General features: G+C 40.9%; 2 protein-coding genes across 3 annotated transcripts in view; one reads left to right on the top strand and one right to left on the bottom strand.

The window, feature by feature from the left end:
* The first annotated feature begins 7,109 nt into the window (after nt 1-7,109).
* Nucleotides 7,110-13,860, top strand: LOC146643684 (small ribosomal subunit protein eS19). Its single transcript, XM_085395892.1, has 6 exons — nt 7,110-7,375; nt 7,590-7,660; nt 10,215-10,315; nt 11,514-11,697; nt 11,792-11,846; nt 13,458-13,860. Exons 2-6 carry the CDS (start codon nt 7,590-7,592, stop codon nt 13,503-13,505), a joined length of 459 nt encoding a protein of 152 aa, XP_085252018.1. The 5' UTR covers nt 7,110-7,375; the 3' UTR covers nt 13,506-13,860.
* A 4,377-nt stretch (nt 13,861-18,237) lies between these two features.
* The window catches only part of kmt2ba (lysine (K)-specific methyltransferase 2Ba), a 34,293-nt gene continuing 29,269 nt past the window's right edge, over nt 18,238-23,261 (bottom strand). For both annotated transcript variants that reach the window (XM_085397081.1, XM_085397083.1), the window contains exons 29-36: nt 23,014-23,142; nt 21,907-22,025; nt 21,606-21,734; nt 21,029-21,281; nt 20,808-20,918; nt 20,635-20,718; nt 20,409-20,538; nt 18,238-19,952 (exon numbers count right to left, since the gene is read on the bottom strand). In XM_085397081.1, the coding sequence (XP_085253207.1) occupies nt 19,677-19,952; nt 20,409-20,538; nt 20,635-20,718; nt 20,808-20,918; nt 21,029-21,281; nt 21,606-21,734; nt 21,907-22,025; nt 23,014-23,142 (1,231 nt within the window). In that variant the 3' untranslated portion in view covers nt 18,238-19,676. The remainder of the gene's footprint in view (nt 19,953-20,408; nt 20,539-20,634; nt 20,719-20,807; nt 20,919-21,028; nt 21,282-21,605; nt 21,735-21,906; nt 22,026-23,013; nt 23,143-23,261) is intronic.

The following is a 23,261-nucleotide window of genomic DNA, read 5'->3' as shown; positions in this document are numbered from 1 at the left end:
ATGACCAACTGATGACCCTTCCACTTGTTGCTTACTAAGATCAAGCCCAGCTGACAAGAGTTGCACTAAACTGGTTTAAAAAAAAAAAGATGTGCAGTTAAAGACTGCATGTTTGCCGCTTTCACGCAGGCCCATGGTTAGCAGATATCTGTGTCACAACAGGATGACTCAGGGAAGAGTAATTCAATTATTGTGATGGTGCATCGGCTTTTCGATCGGACCACAGACTAAAATGGCTGACCAAGTGTTCCTGACTACTGAGTGCCAATAAGCAAAACTCTGATCAGTAAAGCACAAACTACAGAATTTTTTGCTTCTTTCATCTCCCTTTATAGCAAGAAATTTCCTTACCTTTTAAAATCCCGTCCTGATGATCTGGCTGTTTCAGGTTCAGTCTGAAAGAGACAAATCAGAGTAAATCACTTGAAACAACTTTCAATCAGTATGTAGTGAAATTTGGAAAATGTGAGTGAATAAAAAGATTGTGGGTTATTCACCTTTAAAGCTAATCTGAATCTACAGCTTAGAATTTCACACCATTTTATTATAGGTTATTTATTATAAGAGCTAAAATATCAAAGTAAAATTACCCCCCCCCCCCAACTGTGCCACTATTTCAAGGTCTTTAGTCCTCTGCTACAGAGCACACTTTGTCTCTTTTCATTGTATAGTTTACATTTCACACTAAGCCCGATTCTTTTGCACTAGCACTACAGTTTCCAGGTTAAAAGGAAAACCGTCAGCACCAAAATTCAAACCTGCTACAACGGCAGCTTGCATGGGAATTCCTGAGGTCTGTTCTGATCCAGTAATGTATGCTGCGGTTGAATGCCATCAATTATGAATGAGAAACACATGAGATTCACGGAGAGCTGGTAGAGGATCGTGGGGAAAGCAGAGGGACCGCAATAATCTGGATATTTTCAATATTACAAACGAAGGTCTGATAGTAGATTATTTAAAGTTAAATTCAGAGATTAGTAAATCATTTAACATTAACTGGCTTCTATATTATACATTTTCAGATTAAAAGAGAAGCACAAAAACAACCTGCTACAAATTGGGTCATCGTCCTCAGTTTGATGCACTATGTATGGTTGCTGTAGCATCCTTTGTGCAGCTTCTCCTTTAAGTCCCAGGTAGTCAGGAGTGTGTTGACCCTGCCAGCGAGTTCATACCATAAGCAGACCCATATAGCTTCTCCTCCAGAGCCCCTGATCACGAGCCTGCTGAGCTGCCGCCTCAGTTACGTAAGATTACATAACACCAGGTCTGTCTGAGTAATATTTCATAACCTGGGGGTCCCACTACACAGGGCAATAGACACCAAATCCGCTCAGAAGTGGAATCAAAACATGCTTGGCAGATTTTAGCCAAAGTTGAAGGGGGAAAAATGAATTTAAAATAAATAAGAGCAGGTTGAGGGCTCTGGGCAGCTTTAGCCAGCCTATCCTGTTCTGTGTTTTTGCTAACCAGAGCAGATATGCGGATCCAGCAAAATTCTGACATCAAAGGCTTTTCCCTTTCATTTTCTTAAGAGCTACAGTACAGTGGAGGTCATGGAAAGGTTGACCCTGAAATGATGCTAAACAAAAAGCACCCTCCCTATTTGGCTGATCGCAGGATGCAGTGATGCTGTCATCTCATTGCACACAAATTGAGCACACATTTAGTCACAGACTATTATTACCAAACTAGGATAGAGAGTGTTATCCAACGCTCTCGGCTACACAATTAAACCAGTCTACAAGATGACAGTTTTGAATTCACTTTACAAAACTACGCAGTCTTAATGCACAAAAAGGTGATTAGGATTTTAAACTTAAGGGGGGAGAAAAAAGAAAAAGCATAAACTTGCACGATCAAGCATTTCTGGGATTATCGTTTGCACATTCACATCTATAAAGAACGACGACGCAGGAACACACATATACGCACCCCTTGGAGCAATACCTTGGATTAAGATAGCAACTGTGGTACAGAATGTGACATAACAGAAGGATATGTAAATAAAAGAAAAAAACAGCAGACACATGTATAACTAAGGAAAAGAAAGGAGATGCCAGAAGATATCCAAGGCTAATACCGCAGGCAAAAAAAGTAGTCAGGGCTGGATGGACTGCAAATGGACGATAGGGGACTTGTTATATATCCCGAGTCTCTCAATTGTCTGACTGTACTTACCTCACTGCTCTTACATAAAGTTAAGCACTTCAAAAGTCATGGTTCAGATACAAAAGTTTAAAAACCTGTTTGCCATTTAACTGAAATCTTTATACTAAAAAAATCACATCTTGGACTGGGTTTTGTCTTTACAAGCAGCCAGAGAGATTGGGGTACCCGGATGAAGGAGGGGGGAAAGAAAAAAAAAAAAGAAGAAGAAAGAAAAAGGGAGCCGTATGGGAGGAGAGAAACATCTAATGAAAAACAAAACAGCAATACTTTAATTCTCCTCATTTCTCATCCAACTACCTCCGCTTTCATTTCTATACATTTTTATAACTAGCAGCATGGCACAATCCCTGAATACGAAACGTGATCATCGAGCAACTCCACGCATGCGTAAGTACTGCCGGCTCCCTTAACTCTAAATCACACTCCAACATATTACAACACACATGCACAGACACACATGAACAGAGTCTCACACATGCCTCCTTTCGAGTGCTGGCCTCCCATTCAGGGGCCCCCCTAAAACTGGATGCACTCAGTGATCCCTTTCCAAAGCCCTCATCTAAATGTGAGCAGAGGTAATCCTTGAAGGAGAGGCAAGGAGAACAGCGATAACCCACGATAAGGGGCAGCGCGGGGGGGGAAAGAAAGACGCCGAAAGAAGGTGAGAGGTGGAGCGAGAGATGGGATAGAGGAGCAGGATTTTTTTTTTTTTTTTTTTTGGGGGGGGGGGGGGGGATTAGCAACCTAGGGAACACATTTTTCAAAAGAAGAAGGAAAAGAGTTGGGGGAAAAAATGAAGTGAGGTGAGGGGGAAGAGGAAGAAAAGAAAGACAGAATATGAGAAAAAGGACATGTACACAGTATACTCACAGATGAATGATCAGAACTGATGAAAAATCATGTCTGAAAACAAAATCAAAGGCGGCCACATAGTGCGAGTCTGAGTTTGGAGAGAAGTCCAGTTTCTTCTCGTTCTGGAGTTTTTTTCCCCCCTTTTTCCCGCGATTTTTGTCAATTCCTATGCAGCTGTCCCTCCTTCCCAAGTCTATCCCCTTACTGGTCCTCTCTTCCCCCTCCCGTTTTTCTTGCCAGTACCGGTACTCTCCTACGTCTCTTTTGCTCTCTTTCTTGCCTTCTCTCTCTCTAAGGCCATGCTCTCCATTTTCCCCTCATTCTTTTGCCTCAGTCTCCTTCATGTGTCCATTCAGACATAATCTTCAACCCCTCAGCTTCAACTTCAAAATGCAGATAAGATTTTCTACAGAGAACGCAACTATGGAGTTGAAAGGAGAAAAAATATATATACTGCAGAAGGGAAGAAGAAAAAAAAAACTGTTTACAGGAAAGGACATGGCATGCAGTCTAATGCAGGGACAATCCACGGCCTGCGTTTTTCAGGGCTGCCACGCATAGTGAGGCGGTGGCGCCGCTGCTGTATATGAGGGTATAAAAAGCAGAATGGCGAGCAAAAGAAAAAGAAGGCAAAAACTGAGCTTACTGCGGTCGGTCTCCAGTGAAAGTGAACAGCATGAGGGAAATGAGTGGGAAGGAGTCCGGGGCGTGTGCATGTGTGTGTGAAGAGGTGGGAGGGGAGAAAAAGCCAACCAGAGAGAGGAGAGAAAGCGAGAGACTGGAGGTTAATGGAGGGAGGGATAGGAGGAGGAGTGTGGCGGTGGGGAAAGAGGAGGGGGCAAGAATTGGAATACATTTTTGTCTTATGCTTGCTATATTCAAATTTTGTGGTTCTCATTTTTTCATGGGGCTAATACCTTCTCTTTTCTCTGAAGAGAAAAGGAAGAAAGAAAGCTACTGTGTCTTTTGTCTCCAGCTCCTGCCGTTCCCTTTCCTGGTTTCCTTTCTGCTTCGACTCTCCTCTATTCAGCCCATTTTCTGCACGTGCACTTGAACTCCAAATCCTGTCTGCCTTCCCCTCCCCTCGCTCTCTAACTGCGCATCTGTGCGCGTCTGCCTCTCTCCCTCCCTCTGTCCTCAGCACAGGCTTGAAATAGTGCTCGCAGGCAGGAGAGCAGCGAGGGGAGGGAAAAGGAGAGGGGGACAAAAAGGGGAGAGAGATGTTGAGAGGGGGGGAGGGGAAGGCGCTTAGACAGGCTGACACAGAGAGCAGAGCTGCTGTTTATGTGTGTATGAACATGTCTGCACATTTGTAAACACATTTAGCTAGCTTTGATTTACATACAGTGCTTCCACACGCTGGTGCAAGACGTTAGCTCAAATGCCACATAAGATGCGACTTTACGGACAAGGAAAGCCACAACGTTCTGCATTTTCAGCACTTTGCCACATAAGACTTAAACGAGCATCGTCCAAATATGCATTGGTTCTGAACAGCTGAAAGAGGATTCAATACGTGTTTTCCGCAGTATTGATACACCGATACCAGCTGTGCTTCCTCACTCTCCTCTTCGACAGTTCACACATACACTGCAGTGGCCGCTTAGCCCCGCCTCCTCTCTCTAAAAGTATACAAATTCTTATAGTGTGGTTACCCAACTTTTATCCCTTTCAATGTCAGGCTAGTTATTTAATTTGTCTCAGTGGAGATTAATGCAGAAAGAAGTGGACCTTAAAATAAACTGTTACAAAGCCGTTTTTTGTAAAGCCTGTAAAAACTGCACGTAGCCTGCAATAGATCATCCAGCCACCCGCTTCCACTTGCGTAGCCATAGAGGTGGTTAGCGTCTTTCCCTGCTGTCCTAAAGTGACAGTGGGCTAGTTTCAGTCATTGTGCAAGTGTACTGTTTATAAGGTTGGGGGAAACCTGCAGTCAGCTGAGACTAAAGAAGTCACTTGGATGAGCGACGAAACGTTTCTTCCTCACTGAAAACGCTACGTCCAGAAGAACACAAACAACCTTTTGGTGTCGCAAAGTGAGTGACAACCTGAAAAGGACAGGGTACACTGTATCACTGGGTTCGTTTATTTGAGACATTGTACTATTAATTAATTATTCTGAATTCATTTTTAATGCATCGTAGTTTCATGTATTTTAGGTAGTGAATTTGCAAGTGTTTAGTTTGTTAAGCCTTTCTCTAAAATATGAATGTATGTCAGGGACAAGATTTAGGTTTAGAAACTGTACAACAAGAACCTAAAACTTCAGTTGCACCAAACCTTTAAGAACCCTGTTAGGTTGACAAAACCTAAAAATGAGGACATTTACATTGTTATTGTATTTTAGTTTAGATCCTGTCATATAGTTTGTCTTAATTGAAATACATATAAAATCAATTTACCTGTGATCTATGGTAGGCTAACACACTGCACAGTAACAGAAACCCAGCCACATCCAAGTGAGAGCTGCATGTCAGCCTGGGGAGTACGAAGATACTTTGATATCCACAACGGAACAGTACTGTGCAAAAATACGCAAGGAAATTGTTCCAGCTACAGGTGAAAACCACTTGAGGCAAATATCATTGAATACAACAAGGCTATGAAAGTAAGAGAGTAGGAGATACCGGGATGACGTGCAACCCAAAAGTAAACAAATGACTCCACTTAGTATGGAGCTAGGAGCACTCACTAGTTAAACAGGATCAGCAAAAGGTGGATGGAAATTACACTTATGTTATACTTGCACTTAAGACTCCCGTTGAACAAACTACCTAGGTTTCTTTTGTTCTGACATTTGACTTTTTCTGCATCACTACTACTGCACTGTAATGCTGCTGGCACTTTAAATTATAAAGTTCATTGGAAAAGGATTGAAAGTGCCCTTCATTGCATAAAAACTAAAATAATGCTGCCTGTAAGCAGCAATTACATAAAATGTTATTTTTTCCCCCCATGTCATCAAATATTACACATTTCTTTGAAATATTGCAAATTATGAGGCAATAGAAGTAATGTTTCACTTAATTTATACAGTGATAATAACCTTGATATTTCATTAACACAACTATAAAGCATCTTTAAAAATGAATTTACATTGTTCTGTAACACCATTGTATGCATAGAAAAGTATGTGGTCTGGTCATTTTGTTGGGATTACATAATGCATTTTTTGAAGCAACTGCACGTCTGCTTAAAAATCTTTTTTCTACTTGAGACTATGTGGCCTAGTAAGATTTCACTTTGCCTTTTAAACGGGACAATTTTAGACGGCAAAATGTTAAGCGCCACGCTAAAAACCCAAGTTTTATGCCCTCAGAGAAAGGTATTGATGAGATGCCTTGAACCTGCACATGCTTTTGAACTGACAATAAAACCCCTTAAGAGCCTGGACTTAAAGTTAAGAGAAAGCTTCAAATCCTCACATTTAACAAGCCATTTGTTTTTATTGTTAATCAATTAAGTGGCTTTCAGCTCAAAACCAATTTTAGTCATTTTTATTTTAAACTTGAGTACAAGCCTGTAATCATCATTTCCCTTGAAGTGTATTTGATGGACTTTTTTAACATTACAATATAGAATTAAGCCTAATGTAATATCCATCAAATAAAATAGTTTGTTATGTATCTGATAAAGACTTATATGGGTTCTGATCTTTGTTATATTTCTGAACAAGGCCAAAGCGCTTAGTTTGGGGGATGGTGACAGATGCTGACTGCTTGGGTAGCTCCAAATCTAATGCGTTGTGTCATGATCAACCGTTGAAATGCACTCTTGTGTTTCCTTCAAACACGGAGCACAGGCTCGGCAGCCGCAGAATGAGCTCCATTTAGCGTTTGACAGCCAAATAAAAGCAACGTTGACTGTATTTGCATAAACTAGAGTTCACTGCAGGTGAAAAATTAAGACGATACCAGCCCTCTGGTGCTTTCCTCCCCCCCCCTCCCTGACTGCAGAGCACTTTCTGAAAAGGATCCTGATAAACACGAAGTGGGCCAGGGTGTAAAGAAAGGTGCCACAACAGTCCCCCCTGCTGGGATTCAGCAGGAGTACTTCATAAACTGCATCCTCATATTCAAAAACTCGCTTTTTAATATTGTTTCGCCACCTTTTTTGACCCGTAGGATTACAATACAAGTGGAGAATATTGCCGTCAGTGTTACTTAGGTTTAAAGGGTGAATTAAGCTGGGATATTAAGCGGCAGGCGAGGTTAGTTTGGGATAAGGTATCATCTTTTCCAAACGAGGGCAGTCTCCCTCCATCCCTCTTCAGCATCCTTTTTTGCTGCAGTCACTAAGCTGGGAGTCCATAACCGCCTGCCTGTCGTCTCTGTGGGGCCTATACAAAGTAAGATATTTGGTAATATATGATAATGACAGGTGTACGTTTGAGTAACAGAAAGAGGCGAAGTGTCTGCCCCGCTTTCAGTTACTTTAGCTAGGCTAGCTTAGAGTTTTAGCTAACGTTAGCACGGACGGTACATCAGCGCTGATTTTCTGCTCGTAAAGCCGCAAACAGTGTATCATTTTCAGCTCACCCCTGTCTCCAACTGTCCTTCTAGATGCCCAGCGTCACGGTGAAAGATGTCAACCAGCAAGAGTTTGTCAAAGCACTGTCAGCTTTCCTCAAAAAGTAAGTAATGCACCACAACCTGCCTCTGCGCTTATCTGATGACGGGCTGATGTCCACCTGTCAATCAAGCGGGATGATGGGGTATTTGTGAAGGCTGGGCAGAGGCTCAGACAGCTGCAATACGCGGTGAATCACAGGGAAAGGACAGTTTATTAATGCAGACACCGAACTGAGGGCCACCTAAGATTATACTTTTTTTTATTTATTTATTTTTATTTTAATTAAAGGACGGGCGATAGAGGGAAGAGAGGAGGACAACAGAATAAACACTTGAAAATTAAACTTCGGAGATTAAAATTGTAAATTTGAAGAAGAAATGCTTCGAAGGAAAAAACAAAAGCTAAAACAAACAAACAAACAAACAAACAAACAAAAAAAACAACCCAAAACTATGCGTCCTAGAAAAGAAAAATTCAATTTGAGAGATTAAGTTAATCGGAGAGTGTAAATTTGTGAGTGTTTAGCTAATTTTACGTCAAAGTAGCGCAAATTAGAATAAACTGGCAGATTTATGAGGGATAAAAAGGTAAATGCAGAAGAAGAATTGACACTTTTTTTGTGGCAAAAAACTGGCACATATTGGGTGGGATTGTGAAAAGAAATGATTAAAACTGTAGATTTGAGAGGGAAAGCTGCTAAATTTACTATATTGAACTATATTCCAATTTTTTTTAATTGAATTTGTGTCAGACCTTATTTATTTATAAATCAAATTTATAATTTTTTTTAAAAAAGCTACAAGTCTTCCTAACATGCAATGATTTTACAAGTTTTGTTTTTCAGCGATTACATTAATCTTGAAGACTTCCTAGAGAGACCCATGCAAAGTAATAAGAGATTGGCATACCGAGGAGACAAAGAATGGAAGAAACTCGGGAAGAAAAGCAGACCACAAATACAGGAGTGTATTTACACAGAGGGCTAATTTCAAACAAGACACAGGTGGGAGCAGAGCTCAGGCACAGACAACTAAATAGAGGTGAAAACAATGAAGGAAAAAAACAAGAAAAACTGGAAGTAAAACCAAAATAATATACATGAGAGATCTAATTTGGTTACAATCAGAACCTGAAGTTTTGATTGCATAGTTTTCACAGCTAGGTTTCAGTAAAACACACACACAGATGATTTCTTAAAATGTATATGCATGCATAGACAATTATATTTGTATAACTTTAATAGTACTAAAGAAACAACCAGTCTCGTGGCCAGTTACGTCTTCTGTATTTAGATTAAAATTTTTGTAAAATGTAAGTCACTCAGGAAAATCCAGTTCATAGTTAAAAAGTGATTTAATATAACTATTTTAAAGGGTCTCAGTCTCCGTAGCAGAGTAAAAGAATGAAACACACATGGGCTCCAGAATGTAGTAAACCACAGTAGCAGCCATGATGACATGATGCTGTATTTCAGTGCGGCTTCTGACACATCACAGATGTTCTCTCTCTTGTGGTATGTGGCCATTCTCAGTTGAGTATTGCTGATTTTCTATGTATATCACTGCTGTCTTGTTCACACGTATAAACAGTTTCACATATGTTTCCCTTTCACTCACCACCGTGTGTGTGTCAGTGTTTATTGTGTGGTTTTTACTGGCCGATAAATCACATTTACAACCAGTGAACCTTCAGAGTACAGCCCGACTGACGGCTGATATTAACTGTTTGCCGATATATCGGCTACAGTTGCAATAGCCGATAAATTAAAGTGAAAATGTAAAGAAGAGAGGGGCGAGATGCCCTTAAACACTGAGTGTTGATGTTGTATAGTATGTCTACAAAAGGGCGCTCTCTAACTTCCATGTTGGCAACACAAATGTGATAACCAGCTGATCCGAACTGAGTGGCAGTGAGTAATCTGTGACTTGCTGTGACAAGAAAACTAGATTAAACTGCATTTTCATATTAGCTTAGTAATTTGAATATATATAACAAATATAATAATTTTCTTTATGTTTTGTGTGTCTGAAAGAAAAACTATTGGCTGATGTATCAGGTTCTTAGTTTTTTTTTAACTATGTTAAATATTGGTATCAGTATCAGTCTTAAAAATCCTATATAGGTCAGCCTGTACTCCAGAGGGAGCTCAGACTCATGCAACAACAATAATACACCCCCTGAATGCTGAAAAAAGAAAGCAAAATTCCAGCTTGTTTCATTTTCTTTATTGTGCTTTATTTTACAATAGATACCCCACTGGTCTTTCTGCACATCTGCTGTACCTCTACTGCCATACTTTTGCCTGCATGGGATTAATAGAGGCTGTATTTTCATATTTCTCATGATGGAAATTTCTAACTTAGAACTACTTTAAATATGTACACTGTTAGTGCACTTAAGTGGAAACATCCTACAAAGAGCAATAAAATATGAAGTTCTTACTTTGACTCTCATCCAAATTGTAATCAAAGCTTTTTATGCCCAAAAAAATCTGCCTTACTCTACACGATGAAGTCTTTACCTTTATTATCATATATATGAGTTGGAAAAGCAAACAATTTAATATGTATCACGCTGTTTTTATTCATCACATCACCTACTAATTGATTTTTCAGGTCTGGCAAACTGAAGGTCCCAGAGTGGGTTGATACCGTGAAGCTTGCCAGGCACAAGGAGCTTGCCCCCTGTGACGACAACTGGTTTTACACCAGAGCAGGTTGGTTTTCGTTTCCACGTGCAGCTGGAGTGACAAGTAATCATAAAAAGTAAATGAAAGTCATGAACATGTCAGGCTCAGTCCTCTCTAGTGTGTGGATGTGCAGTTTCTCTCTGTCTCAAGCTGTTTTAATTATTGTTCAGACAAAATAAACAATTACACACCGAACAATTACCCAAACAGAGTTGATTACAGTCAACATGAAAAGCAATCATTAGCTGAATTGACTCAGTGAACTGAAATGTTTAACCAGAAGATATATTTTATTTGATAAAGTTTGGGTTCTGGAAATCTCATCTTAAGATGGAAAAACAATTCGGTCTTGGAGTTATTTGTACCTTTTTTAGGCATCCTTGTGATTTATGATCATACACAAACAGCTGAGTAACACAGGCAGGCTTTTCACTGTGGCTACCATGAACCTAGGTGCAGTACAGTCAAATCTGTTCTTTGTTTCTGAGCCCCTGATTTAGGGAACATTGTCTTAATTATGTCATTTTATTAATTCATGATTTCTTTTGAGTTTTGATTTATGTTGTTTGGTCTTCTGTTTATAATGTTTTATGTTCCCTGGTCCATTGGAATCTCTTTGTCATTTTTGCCCTTAGTTATTTGCTTTGATGGTAATAAGTTTGTTACTTCCTTTTGTGATCCTTCTCTGTTTGCCAGTCTTGTCTCTGTGGTCATTTTCTGTGTAGTTCATTTCCTGTTTTATGTTTGTGGTCTTTTGTCCCTGATGGTTTCTATTTAGTGCAACATCTTTTGTCCCATTATCCCTGATTTGTGTTGTGTTTTCCTTCTCAGCTGTGTATTGGATTGCCTGGAGTTATGCTTTGCTTTGGATTACTTTCAGACTTTATTATGCTTATATTTAAGGGCTCTACTTTATGCTTTACTCCTGTGTCCCATGTCTGGGTCTGCAATCCTGACACTTTCTCCTGTTTGTTAACTTAGATTTCCATTATTGAGATAGTAGCATGCTGCACATTGTGCTTCTGCCTGGAATAAAAATTTGTTATATGAATAAAGAATATTCGCGAAATTCAATAGAAACGCATGCACTGCACACTGTTCCTTTACCTGTGGATGTCCTGTACTGACTTATATTAGCTCTAAAATATGTTGACTTCTTGTATTTTGAATGATAAAATAAGTTCATACTGAAACATACTGCACTGTATATGATACGTGCCACCAGCATCCACGGCCCGCCACCTGTACCTGCGAGGAGGGGTCGGCGTGGGCTCCATGATCAAAATCTACGGTGGCCGCCAGAGGAACGGCGTATGCCCCGCCCACTTCAGCGTAGGATCCAGGAACGTGGCGAGGAAGGTCCTGCAAGCTCTGGAGGGCCTCAAGATGGTGGAGAAGGATCCCAATGGGTGAGAAGGGTGAATGCTGAGACGATGTGATTCTGAGGTGGTGACTTCACAACAACTGTTATTTTTAAATGTTTTAAAATATTTGTGCTTACAGCGGTCGTAGACTGACCTCTCAGGGTCAGAGAGACCTGGATAGGATCGCTGGGCAGGTGAGTTGTTAGACTTGCACTACATGCATATGTGGATTTATCTGTGCATAAAAATGTTGTTTCATTCTCTGTAATGTGCATATTATTCCTGCAGTTAGTTAAAGACTGTAATTGAGAGGGGTTAATCAGAATTTGTATTATTTTTATGGTGTAGAGGATAAAAATAATACTTTTTTTCAGCAGAACTATAGTGACAGTGAGCAGGGGATCATATCTAATTGTCATAATGTTGTTAAATAACTCTTTACAGTGGACCCATTATGGTCTTTGAGGTCCATGTATGTAAAAGTAATTCCTTTGAGCCAAACGCTCAGGCTAAGAGTTTCAGTCTTTTTCTAGTCTTGGATCTGTACGATATCACAGAGTAGGGAATTCCCTAATGTGGTCATCTCAGACATGCAGCAGCCCCACCCACCTACTGCTCAAGCCTTTTGTTTATGAAGAAATCAATTGGATAAAAGCTGGTTTAAAGGCTGTGTCTCAGACCCAGTTTAAGACAAATAAAAATGATTTTTGTTTTTTATTCAGTATGAGATGCTACTCTTAAAAGGTAAGAATAAATGGAAGCTCATTACATTTATTTTTTGCTGTCATAGTAAAAAGAAAGCACAGCATCTGTTAATTCTAAGGTCTAGTTTGTTCAGATGTAGCTTTGCAAACCTGAGCTGTGCTGGTATGTGTTTAGTGTTTTTATAATTGTAGTGTTCAGTGGTTTACACATTCAGCTAACAAGCGAAATATCCCCAGTTCAAGACCAGCAGAAGACACAAATCCCTCGGAGGGTGGCGTCAGGAAGGACAAAAATCTGTGCCAAATCAAATATGTGGCTTCATCCTCTGTGGTGATCCCTTGTGAATATGCAGCCGAAAGAAGGTCTCTGCTGTCGGGAACTTTAACACTTAACGCGCTAACTGAGAGTTTATCCAAGCTTTGTACGGATGACCTTGCGGTGAATTTGTTGGGTTTTCCACAGCTGCCATGAATGTTTTCCACTTGTGAATAATCTTTCTCACTGCAAAATGGACTTGAGATTGTTTTGAAATGATGTCATAGCCCCTCGCAGATTGATGGGCAGCAAGAATTGCTTCTCCAAGGTGATGTCTTTCTTTCTTGGCATTGTGTTAATGCACCCGAACGCTCCAGAGCATCAGTATGGGAAGGGTTATGAGATTATTACCATACAATCCATCATCTCCTTTTATAGAGGTGTTCGTATTTGGATAATTTTAAGACCTGCTAAGGGCCAGATGATTTATTTTTCATGATCTCATTCGTAAAACTCTAGAACTGAAAGAGTATGCGCTTCCTTTTTTTTTTATCATGACTGTAGACACATTTGATACTTGCAGAGGGCTTCAAAGACATCAGAAATTAAATGTCATTATTGCTCAACCCTTTACAGCACCAGATGTGCAGCATACAGTTGAAGTGGCTCCCTCTAGTGTTGTGTCTCAGTTATGGCAACAATGTAAAACATATAATCATATGTGAGATATTTCTTGGGATCTCTAAATAAATACTGCATGCCTTGTGTGCAGAGTATAGCTTCTCAGTTTGTTACATCAGCACGACTGTCCTCTCTCCTCTTTTTATTGTCTTTTGTGTGCTCAGGTTGCCTCAGCAAACAAGAAACAGCGGAGTTTACAGAGCGCCATCTGAGGACGTTATATAAGAATCCTGAGAAAAGGAATGCAGTTATGCCTTACCGCTTATTTACTCAAGTTCACCCTCCTCCCACATCAACCCAGTGCCGACAGTAACCGAGCACAAAGAGGCACTTCATAGCGATGCATGTGTCTAAAATACAGCGAGTGCAAATATCATACATGAATGTTTTGCAGCAGTCAGAGGTTGGCGGTGGCCTTGTAACATTAAGGCGCAGAGTGGAAACAAAAGCACTCCGAATGCAGTGTTACAAAGCAAAAGCATGTTCGTATTTTTGCCTACGAATGTGAAGCAATGGAGAGAAAAAGAAATGTGAGAGCAGATGTAGAAAGGAAAGAAATGCAAAGAATTCTCATGCACATTTTTATTCATTTTCTAACTTTGTGTTTGCAGAATGGTATTACTGAGCACATATACGTTATACAGGATGCTCTGAATAAAATGAGTATGAGCACTGACTGAATGTCAGTTTTTATATGGGCCTGTGAGTGACTCTTGCTCAGTTTAGCTGCTGCTCATGACGCTGCTTATCCAGCTGATGTAGTAATTGAGTAATTAGGACCCTACACCACCGGGCAGAACATGTTCCCTCTAAGCCTGAAGGGAAAAAGAAGGAACACACGCATGTAAAGGAAGCACTCAAAACGTGCGGCTATCCTAAATGGGCGTTCTTAAAGTCAGCAAACAGGCACAGAAAAGAAGACCAGACACCAGCGAGGGAGGATAAGAAAGACAGACGCAACAACATTGTCATCCCCTATGTAGCCGGTGTATCAGAAAAACTCAGGAGTTTTCTCCAAGCATGACATCCCGGTGCATTTCAGACCCAGCAACACGCTCAGACAGAAACTGGTTCACCCGAAAGACAAAACGCCAAAACACAAACTTAACAATGTGGTGTATGCTGTACGGTGCAGCGAGGAATGTCCAGACCTCTACATTGGAGAGACCAAACAGCCACTTCACAAGCGCATGGCACAACACAGAAGAGCCACCTCCACAGGACAAGACTCAGCAGTCCATCTGCATCTTAAGGACAAAGGTCACTCTTTCGAGGATGGCAATGTTCACATTTTGGACAGAGAGGACAGACGGTTTGAAAGAGGAGTGAAAGAAGCCATTTACGTCCACTGTGAGCGACCATCTTTGAACAGAGGCGGTGGTTTATGACTCCAACTGTCTGCCATCTATAATCCAGTTTTGAGTTCCCTCCCCAGACGCCTTAACGCCCACTCACATCCTGGGCCATCTGACCTCAGGAATTCGCATGATAAGGTGGGGCCAGGTTTCACAATGAGCTCACCTGAAACCCTGGCTGATTGGGACCCACACCCAGTTTCACACCTTGGCTCAGGCGATTAGAGGATCATCAGGGGGTCTTTTTGTCCCTCTGTGATACTCTCACTAAGTTTAAATCTGGGACTCCCCACCATTTGACCTTAGAACTGAAGAAGCTTCTCAGATGAGAGGTGAAACGTCTTCAAGCAACTTAAAGAAGTCCAGACGCTTTTCTTTGCAAGCTCCTTTGACTACGATGACCTGGATGACTGAGAACCTTCACAGACATACATATTCAGTAAACTTAAATATTCATTTCACAGAAGGCTGGTCAGCAAGGCTTTCTTCTTCATCATCTTCAGGGTTTGCACCAGTGTACTGCAAGCCCTGCCAGACCTGAACACCAGGCTAAGACCCGTACATTCTGTAGATATAGGCTTTAATCTAATGTATCTTATTGGCATACTTTCACCTATTTTATGAAAGGTTTAATCTATAAAACCCATAACATTCAGATTAACAGGCTGATGATCAAATTAGGTAGCTTAAGACAAGCATTTTACTCCAAATACTTTGGCCCAGAGATCCAAACAATGGATCTCAAACAGAATAACAGCACTGTGTGAGAAAAGTGACAATTAGAAGCACAATAACACAACAATTCAAAGAATTTGAATTGTAAAAAACAAAACAGGATATGTTCCATGTACTAACAGAAACTTCCCCTTTTTCTATAATTTTATACATTTATTACAATTTAAATCATGCTGACACATTTTTCTCATTTACTACAGCAGCATTTCTTTACCACGTCAAAAACTAAGAAAAGCTGTTACAAATGGCCTTCTTTTTCTTTTTTCTAAATATGTAGTTAAACTTCTTTAGTTTCACTGGTGCTGCCTGCTTAGGATCAAAATGGGCTGTAACGTGAGTCTCCATGTAAAATGAGTGCATCATACCTGCTCTAACACAAGACAAATGGCTGAAAAAAGCGAGTGAATCATGAGTTATGGAGCAACTGGCTCATAAGATAAGGTTTTATGAGGACTGGGTTCGAGAGGAATAGAAGCAACATGTCAATGACAGGGTGAGGTCACAGGAACACATGGTAAACAAACCAGTATATGATGTAAATCTGCAGAGCGGCTGAAAATAGCAGCACTGCGAGCACATAATTCTCACAGTGAATTGGCTAAAAACACTCAAGATCTATCCAAACTGAACCAAGGACACATGAATCACTTGATTTTATCTGTAAATGTGTATTTAAAAAGTATAAGGACTAGTAGATGCCCTGTCTGAGCTGAGCAAGACAACACCTGTAACATTTCTCTTCAAAGCATCACAGCATGAAGTTGTTAAACGTGGGATCAGGTAAGTTAGTTATGGATAAAAGATTCTTCTGAATGTAACTGATGACATCTTTTCTGGAAAAAAACATTCTTGACATGCAATGAGTAAATTAAATCCCAAACAAACCACGATGATGGCAGATGTCATAATGTTACCCATGTGATTGTGATGAAACCACCATGCTGACAGATATTTGCTACATTTGGTCACTTGTCCTTATGATGTCTTTGTTTGAGTGCTATATTTCTGTAATTAAAAATCCTCTTCAGTCTCTACAATCAGGAATAACAGAAAAAGGCAATCAATTGGTCCTTTTGTACCAAGGTGGCTCCTGATAACAGGCAAGCACCCTCACCTCTCATCCCTGCAAGCCTCTCTCCTCTCTTTCCCTCTGAACTGTAGCGGAAGTGAGGTATAAAATATCACAGAGTACTTAAGTAAATGTACTTAGTTACATTCTAAGACACTTTGACTAGGTTTTCTCTCCAACAATACTGCTGGATCTCCCTCTTACAGTCAATATTAGAGTGAGAGCATCTTTCTGATGCTCAATTAGATGCCATTAGAGTGTAAACCTGCACCAGTGAAGTTTAATAAGAAGTGCACTCAGTCTCAGATTTCATGCGCATACTTGTGTACCACCTCAGTCTCTTTGTGTGCACTGGGCTTTAACTCACTGGGCATTTACTGGTGTCTCCATGCACGGATCCAGCGCAGACCAGTGACCTCGGGGACAGTAGTGATAAGGTTCCTGCAGATTGCGTCATCAACGATGGGCTCCCACAGGCACTGAAGATTGCTGGGGTAGTAGAAAACTGGTTGAAAATCGGGTGATGTAATGTTAATTTTGCACATATCTCCTGCCTCCACAAGAATGCATTAGGAGACACGATAATCCCACATCAAAGCACAAGCATTTCTTTAACTCTAACTAGCAATGACTAATTTTAATCATTAGACAAAAAAGCTGTTTATATCCATCTCACAGACATGTCATTATGTACTTTTAAAACTATTGATATTTATTTAGACTCTTTCTCTCTGATTGATCTCTCCTTCTTTAAATGAGCCAGGCATAACATTATGGTAGACCGTGTGTCGAGGTTCTCAAGACAACATCACACACTAACCTGTATTCAGAGGCTCAATTCATTCATGCACTTTTCAACTCTTTTAATTCAAATAAAATGTACAATTATTGTTCTTTTCTTGCCTGTCACTGGGCAAGAGATGGGGTACATCCTGAACAGGAGAGACAGACAACCAATCACACACAGTCACACCTACGGCTAATGTAGAATCACCAATTAACTTAACATAATATGCAGTATTGTGCAAAACTCTTGAGCCACCCCTCATTTCTTTATATTGTGTTAGAAAAATGGGAAATAGGCATAGTGATTTATTGAAACATGCAAATGTACATGATAGTTCAGTATATAAGGCAAGCTTGAAAGTAAATATTTGGTGTGACCAACTTTATTCTTCAACATAGTGTGAACGCTTTTAGGCAGCTCTTGTGTTTTCTTTAAAGTCTTCAGGAATTGTTCTCCAGGCTTCTTGAAGGACACTCAGGGTGTTGGCTAACTTTTGTTCTGTTCTCCATCAAGATGATATCACACTGCTGTGGTTCTGGGGAGGCCAATCCATGACTTCTGGGAGTGTTCCCTTGTGCGTCTTTCTCATTATCGTGCTGAAAAATGAGGCCTTTTGTCAGTCAGATGCTTTCCAGATCCTATTTTATGGTGGATATGGTTCAAGACTTTTGCACTGAAGTGAATGTGCCTAAGCAGTTAGGCAAATAGACAGATAGACACCACGCCCCCTTTTCCCAGTAATGCAAAAAGCTGGTTCCAGCTTTGAATGATAATTTATATAATAATAATAATAATAATCCGTTTTATAAGTTCATAACATTCTGGCATGTTTCTACAAGATCAATCCAGTCTGATAGATCATCAGTTTTTTTTCCCACAGGTCTGATTTTTTTCTACTTTTAATCAAACATCTTCAGCTGTGTGATTTTTCCTGTATATTTCACTGTGAATGCCTTCAGGTTCTGTTTGTGCGTTAAGAAAATCAGCAGCAGGAAAGCAAACTTTGAACAAATTTTATTGAACATAAATTAAAAAAAAAATTGGAGGTAAAAAAATATTCAACAGGCTTAGAAATTCTTTACAACTATGTACAGGACAGGATCCATGTGAGCTGATACAGTAACAAAGATTTGTGTCAAATTCAGTCATGAATCCTACAAAACAAAAAGTCTACAGCAGTCAGCCTAAAGTCCCAGATCCTTGTGTACATCCAGTAGCGGGGGCACAATTACACAATGGAGTTTCCTAACAAAAAAAATAAAAAAAAGAGGAAGAAAGAAAAAGCACAAAAAAGGTGACCACCTACTCTAAGTGTCCAACAGCAGTGATGTTACCTGTTTCTTAATATCGAAATTCAATAATTAGAAAGCTTAAAGAGCAAGAAAGCAGTTTTTCCATTGTGTGTTGTGTAATTAAATTAAATCTCACTTCTTTCTTTGAGGTAGAACACCTGAGGGAGATTTGTGTGGGGGGGCACAAAACAATGATTAACCAGACAACAATTGAAGGGAATAAGCTTCACTGTTGCTCAGCCTACAAAGAGAAGGTTAAAAGCTCAAACACATTTACTTCCATTAGTCTGATGACCATACATTTATTGTTCAAATGTACAAAAAGAGCTGTAAGGGACCGTGCCGGGGAAAGATCACCGTTTTCCTTTTGAATGCTGCACCAAGGAAATGCTTCCTCGTAGGCCTTAAAACATACAAACTGCACAAACAAAGAGAACAAAGAAAGAGTGTAACAGTGGGTAAAAGCATTCGGGTCACAGCATCTGTGCCGTTACAAATAAAAACAGAAGCTTTCGGCTGACTGGAGGAGCACAAAGGCTCGATTGACGCTATTAAAACTAACCTGTGGGATAAATGTCATCAGCACCTAAAATATTAAGTGAATGGGAATTTGTAATTCACTTAATTCAAGTCCCTGCTTCCGAGAGATGTGGTATCCAGAGTAAAAAGAGCTGCACTGCTGCTTTATAGTAAAAGTGAGTCCTGTCTGCTGCCAGAGAAGGCTGGGTCATGCTAAGGTGCTGTAGAAATTCTCCTCTTCGTCGCTCTCTGACTTCTTATTTACAGAGACAGACAGACAGCTGAAGTTAGGTCACTTCAGTTTGCACTTCTTTTTTTCCCCAGTTCCAGCAAAGGGCGCTGACAGCAAAGTCAGCGATGTAAAACAAAGTGTGAAGTAGATGAGAAACAGTACATAAATCCATCGTGTATGTGCGTGCATGTGTAGACTTCATCCCAAGCTTTCACATATGGCTCTTGTCTTGTGTACGTCCTTCACGGGTCTGTAGGTTGATCTTCTGAACACTGGCTCAGGTCTGTGTGCGTTATTGACCTCCATCATATGGCTACAGTTGCCTTCATGATTTCATTTGCCGCCTGAGCTGCATCAGCTACGACAGCTTATTAGGGTTAGCGGTGAGGGGGGGTTAATTCAGATAGCGGCGGCAGCGCCTCGCCCCGCAGTTGCAGGAGAGCTTGTTGCTCTCGTCCTCGATGGGGAACTTGTAGTCGTAGGTGAGCTCTTCTCCCCGGTAGATCTTCCTCAATGCGAAGATAACGATGTGCTTGCGTCCGTCCACGTTGATGACGCGCGAGTAGCAGTTCGGCTCGCACGAGTGGTTGATGAAACGAGCCGCATTGCCCTGCATCGTGGCGTCGACCACGTCGAAGTCGTCGATGCGGAACATGTAGCAGCCGATGCCCTGGAGTACAGAAACACACACATTACTTTCACATTTTAGGATTAAAGGTGTTTCATTGTTCTCGCCCCTTATGAATGTTGCCCACGATGTAAAAGGAATTTGACCGCCTTAAATTTTAATGGTATGCCCCCCCGAGTCTAGTGAGAGTGTGCCTTAAGGAAGTGAAAGCAAAAGGAAGATGTTGAAGTGCGTTTAGCTGGTGATCAAAGAATAAAAGAAAAAACCCTTTAAAAAAAAGTTTTATTTTAATCAGCTGACTTGTTCCAGGTTCATCCGACGTGCCTGTTTGTTCCTGTTTGAAGTACTAATGATTAATGTAATTGTTGGAAGCAGACCGTGTCTTTGCATGCTGTGGTATTCAGTGATTTCTCTGTAGTTGTAACTAGTTACTGCTGCTTCACATTAAACTTATTAAACACAGATGCTCTGTGATGATGAATTCCGAGTGTAACCAACCTTGCTGTCGTAATACTTCTCCCGCTTATCAGTCAGGACTGCGCGAATGACAGTACCGGCATACTCGATCACCATCTCCCCAGCATCGATGTTCCTTTTGCAGAAGAGTCCACGACCATGAATCGGCGATCTAAGGCGCCACAGGGGGAGAAGATTCGAAAGTTTAACTGATTTATTTTTGGACATCAATGAAACCCTAAAGGGTTTTATGGTCATTTGTCGTTACCTGTAGACTCCTACTGCTTCTTTTGAGATTTTCTCCAGGTGTCTGAATCTCATTGCCATGGGAAGCTCACTGCTGGTGGCTCGCCTGGCAGAGACGCAACAGAGCAGCTGTCAGTACTGATGTGAAAACTGCTCAACTTCACAGACAAAAGTGAAGCAAACTGAATGACTAACCTAGAAGATTTGAGCGGGAATTCATCCTCCTCTTCATCAAAGGGACCCAATATGTCGGGAAGTTCTCTGTGCTGCGACGCCAGGAAGTTGAACATGTCAAACGTTGCTTTCCTGGTTAAAGGATCAGGGAAAATCATTTGTGATGTGCGTCATAACAAGACACATACAGACAAAGCGCAGAAGGTTTTAAAAGCAAAACCCGTGAACTAGGGTGTCTGTACCGTGTGCAGACTTCAGCTCGGGCGCAGCCACTCGGGTTGAGGGGGAGTTCTTCCTCGATGTCATCACATCGGTGGAAGCGGAAGCGGTGGCGTTTGCAGTATGCGGCGCCCTGCAGCTGCTCCAGCAGGAAGATGACGGCATCGTGGACGACGCCAAGCACCCGCGGCCCGCTCATCCCACCTAGAGGCAGCTGCCTTAGGTGGAACCCTGCCCGAGCTTCGAGGACGCCGTCTATCACAGCGCGCCAGGCAACTGACGGTAGGTGAGAAAGGGAGGCAAAGATGAACACGCAGCCAAAACGCAAGATAACACGGACAAATGTTTAAGAGAACACCTGGGCTGATTCTTTTATGCTGTATTCATTCTCCTTTTTATTCTCATATTATAATAAGAAAAGAAATGGCTGGCAACAGATAAACATCAGCCACTGACATAAATGAAAATCCTCTTATTTGCTGATAAAAGTCGAGGCTATTATCCAATGAGATATAAACTTCTATTTCTTATATTTTTAATGACAAAGAGTAGAAAATACCAGCATAAGAATTAAATAAGAAGCAGAGGAGTGATTCCTACCTTCTATGCTGTTAGCCTTAACGCTAAAGCCGTCATCACTGGTGATTTCAAAGCGCAGGTGGGGCTGGTTCATGTACGTCCTCGCTGTGGGTTTAGGTGGTGGTGGTGCTTCTTCTTCTGAGCTAAAACCTGCAAAAAGTGAAAGATAGTCTCACACCTAACCACATATTCTCTCTCGCAAAGCAATGACACTTAAAGACGATCAAAACTATATAAATGAGATTAACGATAAATGTTAAATGTAAAAACAAAGGTTTTTAGCCTAAATTAGACACAAATGACTAAACTTATAGTCACAAACCTGAATAAGGGCCCCACTCAGAGAGGTCTCCGTGCCGAGCGCTCACCCATTTGTGCGTCATACCCTGAATCTGACTGTTGGTTTTGGTGGGAAATGGTGGACTGTCATCATGAAAACACCTGCACACAAGGGAAAAAACATATTTGTCAAAAATACTTCCCCCCCCCCCCCCCCCCCCCCCCATTTTTTCACAGGTTAAACATTCTGTCTCGTCTCTTTTCCCTTGATTTTCTCTTCTTCTTAACTACTACAGGATGGTCTAACGGTCTTTGGACCCGATCAAAAATCACTTCAAGTATTCGAAATATGACACCCTGATGGCCCTGAACACTGCAGTCAAAACAAAACAGCCTGGGAGCAGGAGCCTGGACTGGAATGGGACTGGGCGATCAATGTTGGGATAAAGCTGTCCTTAGTGTACGTTCATGGTACACTCTGCACTAGGCTGCAACTAACAGAGTTAAAAATACTAAAGTCCTGAATGATCCCAACAGTTTATTCCTGCCATAAACAGCACGTTTTGACCTGATTACTTAACCTAACCTTTGATCCATTTTCCTGTGGCTCAAAGACATGATGTCATTTCTTAAATTAGGAAGGTGGGGTTTATTTCACAGTCAAAGGCAGCACTATTCATTTTCCCCCAAAGTAAAATCTTTTTATCCAGCTTTGTCTGAATTAGTTCACTTATTTTGTAAATATTTGTAGTCACTTTGATCCCCCAACTAGTTTAATTCATATCTGTCTTACTATGCTTACTTGGAAGCAGAATTTTGAACCTCATTTCATTGTATCTTTGATAAACCACTGACCTAAAACAGACTGCCTTGTCTGGAAAACATTTTCACATCCCCCACATTCCCCTCCTTTTCTTTGAATTTCTTTTAATTAACTATTAAGTCAATTTAATGTGTACAGCATCTTGCTTTTTTGAACAAAAAAACAAAAAACAGCACATACACAAAAACTACTTCAGGCTCGAGGACCTAAATAATTAGTTTTCATGTGCCCTTTCAGCTCTTTCAAATCTTTAAATACAGCCTGACATTAAGTATTTGCCTCCTTTTGCCTTTGTAGCGCAGTAATAAGTCCATACATGAGGCTAACCTTTTGGGTGTAGGAGGTGGTGGTGGGGCAACGATCCTCAGTGGCTCAGGCTCTGGCTGTGGCTCAAGCTGGCGATCCAGATCAAGAACATCTTTCATTGTTGGAGCTTTCATTCTCACACCACTCGGCCTGTTGAAAGACATCAACATGCTTTATTTTCTCTTTTGCCATCTTTTACTTTAAAACTCTTTCAGCTGCTGAGAGTGCAAATTTCTCTCATTGCTGAGATTCTGCAGATCAGAGGACCA

This window comes from Rhamphochromis longiceps, linkage group LG22, assembly GCF_057381845.1.
Source record: "Rhamphochromis longiceps isolate RC_006_pf linkage group LG22, R_longiceps_female_GT1.1, whole genome shotgun sequence".
Classification (NCBI taxonomy): Eukaryota; Metazoa; Chordata; class Actinopteri; order Cichliformes; family Cichlidae; genus Rhamphochromis; species Rhamphochromis longiceps.
The sequence above is the reverse complement of the archived record's forward strand: the minus strand, read 5'-3'. Positions and strand labels throughout refer to the sequence as shown.